The 17031-nt window shown below is 43.5% G+C and overlaps 1 protein-coding gene across 1 annotated transcript in view; it reads left to right on the top strand.

The window, feature by feature from the left end:
* The first annotated feature begins 266 nt into the window (after positions 1-266).
* Positions 267-17031, top strand: part of LOC120999523 (F-box only protein 44-like) — a 40218-nt gene continuing 23453 nt past the window's right edge. Inside the window, exons 1-2 of the mRNA XM_040430465.1 lie at positions 267-425; positions 13523-13782. Of these exons, the coding sequence (XP_040286399.1) occupies positions 385-425; positions 13523-13782 (301 nt within the window). The 5' untranslated portion in view covers positions 267-384. The remainder of the gene's footprint in view (positions 426-13522; positions 13783-17031) is intronic.

Below are 17031 nucleotides of genomic sequence, written 5' to 3'. Positions count from 1 at the left end.
TTACGCCCCTGTTCTGGACAACCTCTTGGGAAACCTAAGGTTTCCATTCTTTCCAATGAAGTTTCACAGAGCGGGACATGAATATTATATATAATGTGGACAATGATGTCTATGGAGGAAACCAAAACCTTCATGTCCTCTCTGAACTTCTAGTGCGGTCATGGAAGCATTATGGTATTCTCTCCTAAAAGCATTGTTCTGCTTCCTCCTATACGGTACCTCCTCTCTACACCGGGTGGACAGTTTTGTTTTGACTGACTGGAACACACCCCTCCAGTGGTGAAGTGCAGACCCCAGCCTCTCTGTGCAGGAACTTCACACAGTCACATACTGCTGAGCATTAACCTCTTGTTTGCATGAACAAAAAAGCTTCTGAATGAGAGAATGAGTGTGAACATGGGGACGCGCCACAGCAAGTTCCAGAGGTGAGTTCTGCATTGTGCCAGCTGTGCTTCCAAGCAGTGACATCATGGGGCAGGGGGGTCTGCTCTCATGTCAACAATATGGGGTCCTGAAAAACAGCCAGGGAGTAAGTCTGAGTGTTGGGGCGAAGTAGTAGAGAGGCCGAGGAGAAGTAAATCAAGACCCTAAAACAGATCCCATGTATTAAAAGATTACAGGCAGAGTAATAGTCTGTCAAAAAGTACCACAGTGTGCAGACAAGAAGTACCACAAGATACTGTATGTCTTCAGGAGGTTGGTAGAGGCCCAGGAGTTTTTTTTTTTTTGTTCTTTTGCCCTCCTATAATCCCACCGTGAAAGCCATCTCAGCTCCATGTTAAATGTACTGTACATTTTCTCATGATTCACAGCCAGCAGTGTAGAAGAAGAGCGTTGTATCTGCAGGCCCTGCCAACGCAAGAATAATCTGTGCTAACTAAAGGGCTTGGGGGATGGGTTCTCTGAGGGTATCTGATCTCGGTTCTCTGGGTTTCAGTTTTACTGGTGGGTGGTATCTGATAGCATTTACAGGAATACAGCTCCAGACTCTGACACCGTTTACAGGAATACAACTCTGGAATCCGAACAGAGTTTATAGGAATACAGCTCCGGTATCTGACAGCGTTTACAGGAATACAGCTCCAGAATCTGACAGAGTTTATAGGAATACAACTCCAGAATCTGACAGCATTTACAGGAATACAGTTCCAGAATCTGACAGAGTTTATAGGAATACAGCTCCAGAATCTCACAGCATTTACAGGAATATAGCTCCAGAATCTGATAGCATTTACAGGAATATAGCCCTAGAATACACAAAATCATCATGTGTGATGCTGTTCACTGTTCAGTACAGACCAAAAGTTTGGACACACCTTCTCATTCAAAGAGTTTTCTTTATTTTCCTGACTATGAAAATTGTAGATTCCCACTGAAGGCATCAAAACTATGAATTAACACATGTGGGATTATATACATAACAAACAAGTGTGAAACAACTGAAAATATGTCATATTCTAGGTTCTTCAAAGTAGCCACCTTTTGCTTTGATTACTGCTTTGCACACTCTTGGCATTCTCTTGATGAGCTTCAAGAGGTAGTCCCCTGAAATGGTTTTCACTTCACAGGTGTGCCCTGTCAGGTTTAATAAGTGGGATTTATTGCCTTATAAATGGGGTTGGGACCATCAGTTGCATTGAGGAGAAGTCAGGTGGATACACAGCTGATAGTCCTACTGAATAGACTGTTAGAATTTGTATTATGGCAAGAAAAAAGCAGCTAAGTAAAGAAAAACGAGTGGCCATCATTACTTTAAGAAATGAAGGTCAGTCAGTCAGCCGAAAAATTGGGAAAACTTTGAAAGTAAGGGCTATTTGACCATGAAGGAGAGTGATGGGGTGCTGCGCCAGATGACCTGGCCTCCACAGTCACCGGACCTGAACCCAATCGAGATTGTTTGGGGTGAGCTGGACCGCAGAGTGAAGGCAAAAGGGCCAACAAGTGCTAAGCATCTCTGGGAACTCCTTCAAGACTGTTGGAAGACCATTTCAGGTGTCTACCTCTTGAAGCTCATCAAGAGAATGCCATGAGTGTGCAAAGCAGTAATCAAAGCAAAAGGTGGCTACTTTGAAGAACCTAGAATATGACATATTTTCAGTTATTTCACACTTGTTTGTTATGTATATAATTCCACATGTGTTAATTCATAGTTTTGATGCCTTCATAGTCATGAAAATAAAGAAAACTCTTTGAATGAGAAGGTGTGTCCAAACTTTTGGTCTGTACTGTATATATATATATATATATATATATATATATTAGGGCTGCACGATAAATCGAAAAAATAATAGAATCGCGATAATCGGCAAATGCGATATGGCGATTTGGCCGACCCGAAAATGCCGCAATTATATATGAAGGGGCCCCGCGCACATAACTGGCTTTGTGTGTAAAGTATTTTACTAGTGTGTGAAACAAGCTCTCTCCTATTGATAACAGGTCCAGCCACTGTACTCACTTTCACGATGAATGCAATGCACTGCAGCGAACGTCAGCGAGCGGGCCGGCGCGTGACTGACGTCACTTAGTAGCGCTCCTGCTTCCTGAAGTGGGAGGAGCGTTACTAAGTGACGTCAGTCACGCGCCGGCCGGCCAGCTCGCTGCCGCTCACTGCAGTGCATTCATAGTGACAGTGAGTACAGAGGCTGGCCATGTTATCAATAGGAGAGAGATTGTTTCACACACTAGTAAAATACTTTACACACAAAGCCAGTTATGTGCACAGCTTAGGACACATGAGGGGACACATAGGGCCATGAGGGGGACCAGCATAAGATGCTATATGTGTGTCTTATGCTGGCCCCCCTCATGGCCCTATGTGTCATAGCACACATCCCCCATAACAGTGTCCTCCACAGATCCCCATAACAGCGTCCTCCACAGATCCCCCATAACAGCGTCCTCCACAGATCCCCCATAACAGCGTCCTCCACAGATCCCCCATTACAGTGTCCTCCACAGATTCCCCATAACAGCGTCCTCCACAGATCCCCCATAACAGCGTCCTCCACAGATCCCTCATAACAGCGTCCTCCACAGATCCCCCATAACAGCGTCCTCCACAGATCCCGCATAAACAGCGTCCTCCACAGATCCCCCATAACAGCGTCCTCCACAGATCCCCCATAACAGCGTCCTCCACAGATCCCCCATAACAGCGTCCTCCACAGATCCCCCATAACAGCATCCTCCACAGATCCCCCATAACAGCGTCATCCACAGATCCCCCACATAACAGCGTCATTCACAGATCCCCCACATAATAGCGTCATCCACAGATCCCCCACATAATAGCATCATCCACAGATCCCCCACATAACAGCGTCATCCACAGATCCCCCACAACAGTGCCATCCACAGATCCCCCACAACAGTGCCATCCACAGAGCCCCCACAACAGTGCCATCCACAGAACCCCCATAACAGTGCATCATCCACAGATCCCCCATAACAGTGCATCATCCACAGATCCCCCATAACAGTGCATCATCCACAGATCCCCCATAACTATGTCATACCCAGCCGCTTCAGCGGCTCATATGGGAAAATCCAAGCAAATAGACCTCTAGAACAATTCCCTTAAAATATTGCATCGCATATCGTTATCGCAATTTTTAGGGCCCTAATCACAATCGCACAAAATTTCCATATCGTGCAGCCCTAATATATATGAAAGCTACTGCTTCAGACTAGGCTTTTGAAGTATAAAAAGTATTTGACTGGTATAAACTCTCGCCTGATTCTAACTTGAATTGAAGGTGATTTTCAGAATCCTTGAACCTGTATTTTCCAGTGCTTTTCTGACAGATGGCCTATCTGTCCTCAGGGTTTAAACTGGGAGGTGTGGATGCCGGAAGCTGTGTCCTACACCTAATTGCAAAGGTAGCCTTTAAGTATGGTCGTTTGCTATCCTTTGACTTTAGGAAAATACAATAATCCCCTTGAATACTTGCAGTTGCAGCTTGTCACTGGTCACCCCGGAGGAGTGAGCTGTAGAAGTGGACTTCTCATCTCTGGGCTAAATCTTGTAGGCTTTAAAGGGATTCTGTCACCAGTTTCTTACCCCCCCATTTAAAAATATGGTTATGTTCATGGAGCTCTAGCGATTCCTAATGTGGTCTTATAACCGAAATCCGTAGGCTCATTTTGTCTAAAAAACAAGTGGTTGAGCGAAGTGACGGCGCATGCGCACTTCGCTCCATGAAGCCGAACGGAGAAGTCTGCACGGGCGCATCAGGCAAAGGCCTGTGCGCACGCGCGGGATGTTAGAGAAGAAGGAGGGGGGAGTGAGGGAGAGCCGGAGGCGTAGCAAAGGATTCTGAGGCGGCGCTGATTACAGCAAAGGAGGAGCTGGGCACAAACGGCGGCGGGTACGGGCGGCATCTGGAAGACATGATCATCCCCTTGGGCACATTTGTGAGATGAATGACAGGTTAGTTATAACGTTTTTTAGACAAAATGAGCCTACGGATTTCGGTTATAAGACCACATTAGGAATCGCTAGAGCTCCATGAACATAACCATATTTTTAAATGGGGGGGTAAGAAACTGGTGACAGAATCCCTTTAACCCTGGACTGTGGAGCCAACAGTGAGAGAGCAGAGAGGCAGGAGGCCTCCCTCCAGCAGGCAGCTACATCATGGCTGCTCTCTGACTAAACTTCACTCTACTGTGCCTAACTTGGGCCTGAGCTAAGCTACAGTCAGATCCATAAATATTGGGACATCGACACAGATGTGCTTTACCTGCAGACTGTCAGCTTTAATTTGAGGGTATTTACATCCAAATCAGGTGAACGGTGTAGGAACTACAACAGTTTGCATATGTGCCTCCCACTTGTTAAGGGACCAAAAGTAATGGGACAATTGGCTTCTCAGCTGTTCGATGGCAAGGTGTGTGTTATTCCCTCATTATCCCAATTACAATGAGCAGAAAAAAGGTCCAGAATTCATTTCAAGCATGCTATTTGCATTTGGAATCGGTTGCTGTCAACTCTCAAGACGAGTTCCAAAGAGCTGTCACTATCAGTGAAGCAAGCCATCATTAGGCTGAAAAAACAAAACAAACCCATCAGAGAGATAGCAAAAACATTAGGCATGGACAAAACAACTGTTTGGAACATTCTTAAAAAGAAGGAACGCACCGGTGAGCTCAGCAACACCAAAAGACCCGGAAGACCACAGAATTCTTTCCCTGGTGAAGAAAACACGTTCAGGTCGGCAGCCCCGTGCCCAGCACCGCTGGGGGGCCCAACGTTGACCCGAATGCCCACATACTGCTGCGGGGCACGGGAGCGCATAGCTCCCTGTCCAGTCCGCGATCACCGCCATAGGCTTCAGGCCTTGAAGGCCTGAGGCCTATGCGGTAGAGAAATCCCGGCGCAGGCGTGCGTGATGACGTCATCGCACGCCTGTGCCGGGACGCAGCACTGTGACGCGCCTGACTCTGCGAGCAAGCGCCTGGCCCTGGACATACAGTAAGTGAGTATTTATCTTTTCGTTTTTTTGTTCATTTTTTAGTTTTTTTTATTTCATGTGCCTACTTTGGGGGGGGGCACACAGGAGGACATATTAGGGAAGTTAAAACGAGTACATTTGGGGGGGGGAGAATGTGGGGGTTGTGTGGGGCCAAATTATTATGGGAGGGAATACTATGTGGGGGCTAATTACTATGTGGGGGCTGTTTGGGGGCAAATTGCTATGTGGGGGCAGTGTGGGGGCAAATTACTATATGGGGCAGTGTGGGGGCAAATTACTATATGGGGAAGTGTGGGGGCAAATTACTATATGGGGCAGTGTGGGGGCAAATTACTATGTGGGGCAGTGTGGGGGCAAATTACTATATGGGGCAGTGTGGGGGCAAATTACTATATGGGGCAGTGTGGGGGCAAATTACTATATGGGGCAGTGTGGGGGCAAATTACTATATGGGGCAGTGTGGGGGCAAATTACTATATGGGGCAGTGTGGGGGCAAATTACTATATGGGGCAGTGTGGGGGCAAATTACTATGTGGGGGCAAATTACTATATGGGGCAGTGTGGGGGCAAATTACTATATGGGGCAGTGTGGGGGCAAATTACTATATGGGGCAGTGTGGGGGCAAATTACTATATGGGGCAGTGTGGGGGCAAATTACTATATGGGGCAGTGTGGGGGCAAATTACTATATGGGGCAGTGTGGGGGAAATTGCCATGTGGCGACAGTGTGGGGTAATTTCTATGTGGGGGCAAATTTCTATGTGGGGAAAACTATTGTGTGGGGGCAGTGTGGGCAAATTACTATGTGGGGGCAGTGTGGTGGAAATTACTATGTGGGGGAAGTGTGGTGGAAATTACTATGTGGGGGCAGTGTGGTGGAAATTACTATGTGGGGGCAGTGTAGAGCAAATTACTGTGTGGGGGCAAACTACTATATGGGGGCAGTTTGGGGGAAATTACTGTGTGGGGGCAAATTACTATGGGGGGATTACTATGTGGGGGCAGTGTGGTGGAAATTACTATATGGGGGTGTTGCTATTGGGGAGGCACTTTAGGGGCAATTATATTATTTCTGGGGACACTATACAGGGATTATTGCCTGGAGCACAATAGAGGTTGTTATTATTACTGGGGGCACTCTAAGGGACATTATAGCTGCTGTGGACACTATAGGAACATTTGGGGTAATTTATCAAACTGGTGTAAAGTAGAACTGGCTTAGTTGCCCATAGCAGCCAATCAGATTCCACCTTTCATATTTGACAGCTCTTTTGGAAATCCAGTTCTACTTTACACCAGTTTGATAAATTACCCCAATTATGTCTATTAGGGTCACTATTTTTTCAGCAGTATAGTTCCTGGGGCATTGGGAAGCACAACGGGCACAGTATTGGGGGTGGCAGGATGACACTGTGGGGACACCAGGATGAGGAGGTTGATGGAAAAATTGAGAAATCTAATGTGTCTGTGTTACAAACTGTAGAGACGAGATGCGGCTTAAAGAATTTGCCATGGTGGTCTGGGTCAAATGGAGGAGAAGAGGAAAGAGAAGGTCTACATGACAGGAGATGTCCCTGGATGTAAGAGGTATGTGGTGCTGTATTCTCCTCCATGTCTTTTTTAGTACAATTATATGTATTTTAAATTTGGTGACTAAACTTTTCAGTTTAGGACCCAATTTGGGGTATTTTTTTTTAGTCTGAAGATGTCATATGGCCTAAGAAGAGACTGTGGCGCCCATGAAGCACTGCAGCCTCTTCATACAAAAAAATAATAAAAAAAATAAAATGGAGGAGGGGGGGGGGGGGGGGGGGGGGGGCAAGTTTGGTAGACAGCCCCGGGCCTATCATGCACTTAATCCGCCCCTGTTCACAACAGTTGGCCAGATCAAGGACACTCTCCAGGAGGTAGGTGTATGTTTGTCAAAGTCTACAATCAAGAGAAGACTTTACCAGAGTGAATACAGAGGGTTCACCACAAGATGTAAACCATTGGTGAGCCTTAAAAACAGGAAGGCCAGATTAGAGTTTGCCAAACGACATCTAAAAAAGCCTTCACAGTTCTGGAACAACATCCTATGGACAGATGAGACCAAGATCAACTTGTACCAGAGTGATGGGAAGAGAAGAGTATGGAGAAGGAAAGGAACTGCTCATGATCCTAAGCATACCGCCTCATCAGTCAAGCATGGTGGTGGTAGTGTCATGGCGTGGGCATGTATGGCTGCCAATGGAACTGGTTCTCTTGTATTTATTGATGATGTGACTGCTGACAAAAGCAGCAGGATAAATTCTGAAGTGTTTCGGGCAATATTATCTGCTCATATTCAGCCAAATGCTTCAGAACGCATTGGACAGCGCATCACAGTGCAGATGGACAATGACCCAAAGCATACTGCAAAAGCAACCAAAGAGTTTTTTTAACTCCTTAGGGACACAGCCTTATTTCACCTTCAGGACCAGGCCATTTTTTGCAAATCTGACCAGTGTCACTTTAAGTGGTGATAACTTTAAAACGCTTTGACTTATCCAGGCCATTCTGAGTTTCTTTTTTCGTCACATATTGTACTTCATGACAGTGGTAAAATAGAGTAAAAAATAATAATTTTTATTTATTAGCAAATTTCCAAGTTTCAATTTCTCTACTTCTATAATACACTGCGTGCAGAATTATTAGGCAAATGAGTATTTTGACCACATCATCCTCTTTATGCATGTTGTCTTACTCCAAGCTGTATAGGCTCGAAAGCCTACTACCAATTAAGCATATTAGGTGATGTGCATCTCTGTAATGAGAAGGGGTGTGGTCTAATGACATCAACACCCTATATTAGGTGTGCATAATTATTAGGCAACTTCCTTTCCTTTGGCAAAATGGGTCAAAAGAAGGACTTGACAGGCTCAGAAAAGTCAAAAATAGTGAGATATCTTGCAGAGGGATGCAGCACTCTTAAAATTGCAAAGCTTCTGAAGCGTGATCATCGAACAATCAAGCGTTTCATTCAAAATAGTCAACAGGGTCGCAAGAAGCGTGTGGAAAAACCAAGGCGCAAAATAACTGCCCATGAACTGAGAAAAGTCAAGCGTGCAGCTGCCAAGATGCCACTTGCCACCAGTTTGGCCATATTTCAGAGCTGCAACATCACTGGAGTGCCCAAAAGCACAAGGTGTGCAATACTCAGAGACATGGCCAAGGTAAGAAAGGCTGAAAGACGACCACCACTGAACAAGACACACAAGCTGAAACGTCAAGACTGGGCCAAGAAATATCTCAAGACTGATTTTTCTAAGGTTTTATGGACTGATGAAATAAGAGTGAGTCTCGATGGGCCAGATGGATGGGCCCGTGGCTGGATTGGTAAAGGGCAGAGAGCTCCAGTCCGACTCAGACGCCAGCAAGGTGGAGGTGGAGTACTGGTTTGGGCTGGTATCATCAAAGATGAGCTTGTGGGGCCTTTTCGGGTTGAGGATGGAGTCAAGCTCAACTCCCAGTCCTACTGCCAGTTTCTGGAAGACACCTTCTTCAAGCAGTGGTACAGGAAGAAGTCTGCATCCTTCAAGAAAAACATGATTTTCATGCAGGACAATGCTCCATCACACGCGTCCAAGTACTCCACAGCGTGGCTGGCAAGAAAGGGTATAAAAGAAGAAAATCTAATGACATGGCCTCCTTGTTCACCTGATCTGAACCCCATTGAGAACCTGTGGTCCATCATCAAATGTGAGATTTACAAGGAGGGAAAACAGTACACCTCTCTGAACAGTGTCTGGGAGGCTGTGGTTGCTGCTGCACGCAATGTTGATGGTGAACAGATCAAAACACTGACAGAATCCATGGATGGCAGGCTTTTGAGTGTCCTTGCAAAGAAAGGTGGCTATATTGGTCACTGATTTGTTTTTGTTTTGTTTTTGAATGTCAGAAATGTATATTTGTGAATGTTGAGATGTTATATTGGTTTCACTGGTAAAAATAAATAATTGAAATGGGTATATATTTGATTTTTGTTAAGTTGCCTAATAATTATGCACAGTAATAGTCACCTGCACACACAGATATCCCCCTAAAATAGCTAAAACTAAAAACAAACTAAAAACTACTTCCAAAAATATTCAGCTTTGATATTAATGAGTTTTTTGGGTTCATTGAGAACATGGTTGTTGTTCAATAATAAAATGAATCCTCAAAAATACAACTTGCCTAATAATTCTCCACTCCCTGTACATAGTAATACCTACAAAAATAGTTATTACTTTACATTCCCCATATGTCTACTTCATGTTAGCATCATTTTGGGAATGACATTTTATTTCTGGGGGACGTTACAAGGCTTAGAAGTTTAGAAGTAAATCTTGAAATTTCTCAGAAATTTTCAGAAACCAACTTTTTAGGGACCAGTTCAGGTCTGAAGTCACTTTGTGAGGCTTACATAATAGAGACCACCCAAAAATGACCCCATTCTAGAAACTACACCCCTCAAGGTATTCAAAACTGATTTTACAAACGTTGTTAACCCTTTAGGTGTTCCACAAGAATTAATGGAAAATAGAGATACAATTTCCAAATTTTACTTTTTTTGGCAAATTTTTCATTTTAATATATTTTTTTCCAGTTACAAAGCAAGGGTTAACAGCCAAACAAAACTTAATTTTTTTGGCCCTGATTCTGTAGTTTACAGAAACACCCTATATGTGGCCGTAAACTGCTGTATGGGCACACGGCAGGGCGCAGAAGGAAAGGAATGCCATACGGTTTTTGGAAGGCAGATTTTGCTGGACTGTTTTTTTTATACCATGTCCCATTTGAAGCCCCCTGATGCACTCCTAGAGTAGAAACTCCAAAAAAGTGACCCCATTTTAGAAACTATGGGATAGGGTGGAAGTTTTGTTGGTACTAGTTTAGGGTACATATGATTTTTGGTTGCTCTATATTACACTTTTTGTGAGGCAAGGTAACAAGAAATAGCTGTTTTGGCACCGTTTTTTTTTTGTTATTTACAACATTCATCTGACAGGTTAGATCATGTGGTATTTTTATAGAGCAGGTTGTCACGGACGCAGCGATACCTAATATGTATGCATATTATTATTTTTTATGTAAGTTTTACACAATGATTTCATTTTTGAAACAAAAAAAACATGTTTTAGTATCTCCATATTCTGAGAGCCATAGTTTTTTCAGTTTTTGGGCGATTATCTTAGCTAGGATCTCATTATTTGCGGGATGAGATGACGGTTTGATTAGCACTATTTTGGGGTGCATATGACTTTTTGATCGCTTGCTATTACACTTTTTGTGATGTAAGGTGACAAAAAATGGTTTATTTAGCACAGTTTTTATTTTTTATTTTTTACCATGTTCATCTAAGGGGTTAGGTCATGTGATATTTTTATAGAGCCGGTCGATAAGGACGCGGCGATACATAAATAAAAAAAAAAGTATACATATTAGGTATCGCCGCGTCCGTATCGACCGGCTCTATAAAAATATCACATGACCTAACCCCTTAGATGAACACGGTAAAAAATAAAAACTGTGCTAAATAAACCATTTTTTGTCACCTTACATCACAAAAAGTGTAATAGCAAGCGATCAAAAAGTCATATGCACCCCAAAATAGTGCCAATCAAACCATCATCTCATCCCGCAAAAATCATACCCCACCCAAGATAATCGCCTAAAAACTAAAAAAACTGGCTCTCAGAATATGGAGACACTAAAACATGATTTTTTTGTTTTAAAAAGGATATTATTGTGTAAAACTTACATAAATAAAAAAAAAAGTATACATATTAGGTAAGTTTTACACAATAATATCCTTTTTGAAACAAAAAAAAATCATGTTTTAGTGTCTCCATATTCTGAGAGCCATAGTTTTTTCAGTTTTTGGGCGATTATCTTGGGTGGGGTATGATTTTTGCGGGATGAGATGATGGTTTGATTGGCACTATTTTGGGGTGCATATGACTTTTTGATCGCTTGCTATTACACTTTTTGTGATGTAAGGTGACAAAAAATGGTTTATTTAGCACAGTTTTTATTTTTTACGGTGTTCATCTGAGGGGTTAGGTCATATGATATTTTTATAGAGTCGGTCGATACGGACGCGGCGATACCAAATATGCATACTTTTTATTTATTTATGTAAGTATTACACAATGACAGCTTTTTTAAAACAAAAAAAATGATGTTTTAGTGTCTCCATTTTCTGAGCCATAGTTTTTTTTATTATTTTGGCGATTGTCTCAGGTAGGGGCTCATTTTTTGCGGGATGAGGTGACGGTTCGATTGGTACTGTTTTGGTGGGCGTACGCCTTTTTGATCGCTTGCTGTTGTACTTTTTGTGATGTAAGGTGACAAAAAAATGGTTTATTTAGCACAGTTTTTAATATTTTTTTTTGGGTTAGGTCTGAGGGGTTAGGTCATGTGATATGTTTATAGAACCGGTCGATACGCACGCTGCAATACCTAATACTTTATTTGGGGAAAATTAAGTTTTTGTTTATTTTTACTTGAAACTTTAAATTTTTGGGGGGAAAACTTTTTTTTTCAACTTTTTTTTTTCAACTTTTTTTTTTCAACTTTTTTTTCACTTTATTTTTTGGCCCACTTTGGGACTTGAACTTTTGGGGGTCTGATCCTTTACAATGCATTCCAATACTTCTGTATTGGAATGCATTGGCTGTATGAGTAATACAGTGAGTATTACTCGTACAGCTTCTGGCCTGTGAGATCCATGGGGCTGGATCTCACAGGCTCGTCACCGGAAGGCAGCGCAGATGCCTCAGGAAGGCATTGCGCTGCCTTCCATGCCATCGGGTCCCCCCCACAGCCCCATGGGGACCCGATGGCTCCGCTGATCACCGCCGCCGCATAAGGTAAAAGCCGCAAACCGCAGGTCTGAATTGACCTGCGGTTTGCGGCGATCGCCGACATGCGGGGGTCACGGGACCCCCCCGCGCATTTAGCCGAGGTGCCTGCTCAATGATTTGAGCAGGCACCGGCTTCCGATCACCGCCAGCCGCGCGGTGGTAATCGGAAATACACAGGGCGTACAGGTACGCCCTGTCCCCTTAAGTACCAGGACATAAGGGCGTACCTGTACGCCCTGTATTCTGAAGAGGTTAAGGGAAAGAAGTGGAATGTCATGCAATGGCCAAGTAAATCACCTGACCTGAATCCGATTGAGCATGCATTTCACTTGCTGAAGACAAAACTGAAGGGAAATTACCACAGGAACAAGCAGGAACTGAAGACAGTTGCATTAGAGGCCTGGCAGAGCATTACCAGGGATGAAACCCAGAGTTTGGTGATGTCTATGCATTCCTGACTTCAGGCTGTAATTGACTGCAAAGGATTTGCAACCAAGTATTAAAAAGTGAAAGTTTGATTTATGATTATTTTTCTGTCCCATTACTTTTGGGAGGCACATATGCAAACTGTTGTAATTCCTACACCGGTCACCTGATTTAGATGTAAATACCCTCAAATTAAAGCTGATAGTCTGCAGTTAAAGCACATCTTGTTTGTTTCATTGCAAATCCATTGTGGTGGTGTATACAGCCAAAAATGTTAGAATTGTGTTGATGTCCCAATATTTATGGACCTGACTGTATATATACACTGTAACACTGCCCCATCTTGTGGAGAAACTAGTGTAGTGCACCCTAACTAGGCCTGTGTAAAGGATCTTACATGTCAAAATCACATTGTGACATGGGAGAATATGACATGAGATGAAGTACAGCATACAGGCATAATATATGACAATAAAACTAGTTTGTGGTGCCCACAATCACGTAGTGGGACATGCACTATCATGTGTGATACTGTCTACTGAGCTGTGTATCTAAGCATATCAAATGTGATACTGTATGTTGTGCCAAGTGTCAAAGCTTGTGATGTGTGATAGTATCTTCTGGGCTTGTGTATCTAAGCCTGTCATGTGTGATTCTGTCTTATGAACTGATGTATTGAAGCTTATCATGTTTGATACTATCTGCTGGGCGGTGTATCTAAGCTCCACTATTTTTGTGTCTCACACAGTATTTCGGACTCTACCCTTCTTCCGGAGGAGGTTCTACTGCAGATCTTGTCCTTGGTGCCAACTACAGACTTGATCTGTCACTGCACATTGGTCTGTACCCTGTGGAGGGACATTATCAACTCACCAACACTGTGGAAATTAAAATGTCAGAATATGGGGTACATCTCTAAGGAGTGCGTGAGAACCCCTAAAGACTGGAAGCAGTTTTACTATTTATCCAGCAAGAAACAGAATTTACTGAGGAATCCCTGTGCAATGGGTGAGAAATGCAGTTACAGCATCGGTCAAAGGAATGTCACTTGTCCAGAATATGGGCTGACTTACAGGGGTGACTACTATTGCAGCCCAGCAGCTTAGGGACCCCACTCCACCATGGGTGATAATGTATTCTGAGTGGGGCCCTATTTTACATTTAGCTTTGGGGCCCAATGTTACTGTTTTCATCCCTCTCCTGGGATCCCCAGGTAAGGCCTCTTTCACATGTCAATGAATCATGAAGGTACGCAGTCCATGGTCTCCACAGGCGGCTTACGTAGCCATTGACTTTAATGTGTGCATTCACGCATCAGTGGTTTTCCATGGACTGCCCTATTTTTATGGGCTCATGCACACGGCCATTGATCGGCCGTTCGGTGCATTGGTGACCGCAATTTGCGGTCCCCAATGCACGGGCAACATCCGTGCAGATTCCGCAGACGGATCCAGACCCATTCAACTTGAATGGGTTCGTAATCTATCCGCACTGCAAAAAAAATGTTTTTTTTTTTTTGCGGTACGGAGGCACAGAAAGAAACCCCACGGAAGCACTCTGTAGTGTTTCAGTGGGGTTCTGTGCTTCCGTTCCGCACAGCACCTTCCGGATGGCAAACCCATTCAAGTGAATGGGTTTGCATCAGTGATGCGGGGTGCACACGGCCGGTGCCCACATATTGGCCGGGCAACGGCCGTGTGCATGAGCTCTATCCCTCACACACATTATAGTCTATGGGTTGATGAAAACCACAGACACAGCATGGATGCCATCTGTGTTTAGTCCCTGGTTTTCAAGTACCATTGGTAGGATGCTCTGGAAATGAATTTTCAGCCTATTAACGTCTGTAGAAAACGGATGACACATGGAGGGAAAACAATGAACACATGGACCAAACGTGGATCCTTCACAAACATGTTCGCTGACCCTCTTGTCACGTGTGCCATCACATACAGTACAGACCAAAAGTTTGGACACACCTTCTCATTCAAAGAGTTTTCTTCATTTTCATGACTATGAAGGCATCAAAACTATGAATTAACACATGTGGAATTATATACATAACAAACAAGTGTGAAACAACTGAAAATATGTCATATTCTAGGTTCTTCAAAGTAGCCACCTTTTGCTTTGATTACTGCTTTGCACACTCTTGGCATTCTCTTGATGAGCTTCAAGAGGTAGTCCCCTGAAATGGTCTTCCAACAGTCTTGAAGGAGTTCCCAGAGATGCTTAGCACTTGTTGGCCCTTTTGCCTTCACTCTGCGATCCAGCTCACCCCAAACCATCTCGATTGGGTTCAGGTCCGGTGACTGTGGAGGCCAGGTCATCTGGCGCAGCACCCCATCACTCTCCTTCATGGTCAAATAGCCCTTACTTTCAAAGTTTTCCCAATTTTTCGGCTGACTGACTGACCTTCATTTCTTAAAGTAAAGATGGCCACTCGTTTTTCTTTACTTAGCTGCTTTTTTCTTGCCATAATACAAATTCTAACAGTCTATTCAGTAGGACTATTAGCTGTGTATCCACCTGACTTCTCCTCAACGCCACCGATGGTCCCAACCCCATTTATAAGGAAAGAAATCCCACTTATTAAACCTGACAGGGCACACCTGTGAAGTGAAGCTCATCAAGAGAATGCCAAGAGTGTGCAAGGCAGTAATCAAAGCAAAAGGTGGCTACTTTGAAGAACCTAGAATATGACATATTTTCTGTTGTTTCACACTTGTTTGTTATGTATATAATTCCACATGTGTTAATTCATAGTTTTGATGCCTTCAGTGTGAATCTACAATTTTCATAGTCATGAAAATAAAGAAAACTCTTTGAATGAGAAGGTGTGTCCAAACTTTTGGTCTGTACTGTATGTGTGAAAAAGGCCTTAGACTGGAGGCTTAGACCTCATGCATACGACCGTAGTTTTGGTCCGCATAGAAAATAATGGGGTCGCAACGAGACTGCAAATTTGCTGCAACCACGATTCCATAATCAGAAAAAAATCCAACCCCGCTGTATTTTTTTACTATTTGGGTGCTCGCAGCCAACTTACAAATCATGCTGTGACCTTATTCATTTCTGTGGCTGCTCTGCTGCACTGCGATACTTGGGCATAACATCTGTCACGCAAACAAGATGGCCATGTAGCCCTAGTCTAATTCAACTTTCCTAAGTTTCTGGAGTTTCCTAGCTCTGAGTAATGCACCCCACAATTGTTTTATTTTACATTTGCCATTCAGTATTCTGGAAAAGCTGTGGGAAAGTGGTTTAGGTACCACGCCCATTACTGTCGTGTAGCTCTCTGTGTACTGTGGGAGCAGCCGTCACAGTAAAGCCAGATGTCCACAATCATTTTAGAGGCAGGTAATGTGTTAATCCCTCACCTAACTGGTGAAGATCATATGACAGTTGAGATCTTGAGTTGCTTTGCAAATACTCTTCTATTCCTGCGCATGTTTTATACTTATTCAGAGTATATTCACATCCAGAGCTGCATTAAAACTTCTGCTGGGTTGCTCTTCGCTCCCAACCTGCATTACTGCACATCTTTCTACTATCCACTTGCTGATTCTGTGCTTCTTCAGAGCATATTCTGCTGCAGGGCAGAGTGGGAGATGTCAAGGACAGCATGAGAGGTCAGATATGCTGTGAGGGATGTACCTGTCAGCTGCAGATCATCCAGCAGGGTTCTGAATGCAGCTTTGTATGATTGCATGATTTGGAGTTACATTCTCAAAACCATAGTTGAGTATTTTTCAATATAGCATATATAGTGAAACTTTTCTTGAAGACCTCCTTTTGAGAATACGACCCCCCCCCCCCCCCACATCCAGACACCGAAATATTCTGTAATTCTCCTTCTCGTATTTTTGGTTCGCATCAGATCTGCATTTTTTGCAAAATACATACAGTCCTGTTAATGCACGTTGCAGAATATGTGCGTTTTATTCTGCGTAGATCCCTGTGTGGAAAAACCACAGCGTATTACAGTACCAGCAAAGTGTATGAGATTACACAAATCTCACGTACACTTTGCGGATTTTTTCCATGCAAATAGCATGTTAATTATGTTTGTGGTTTTGGCTACGGATTTCACCCTATTCAAAGCAAGAGTGAGAACTTTGTCAAAACGGAATCAAATCTACAATTAGACATTGCGGATTTTGGTGCAGATAGGCTGAAGAAACGCACATAAATCCGCCGAGAAATTTGTGTGGATCTTATGTGCATTCACCTGCACCCGCAGGCGGCCTTATACTA

The sequence above is a fragment of the Bufo bufo genome, chromosome 1 (assembly GCF_905171765.1).
Source record: "Bufo bufo chromosome 1, aBufBuf1.1, whole genome shotgun sequence".
NCBI lineage: Eukaryota > Metazoa > Chordata > Amphibia > Anura > Bufonidae > Bufo > Bufo bufo.
The sequence above is the reverse complement of the archived record's forward strand: the minus strand, read 5'-3'. Positions and strand labels throughout refer to the sequence as shown.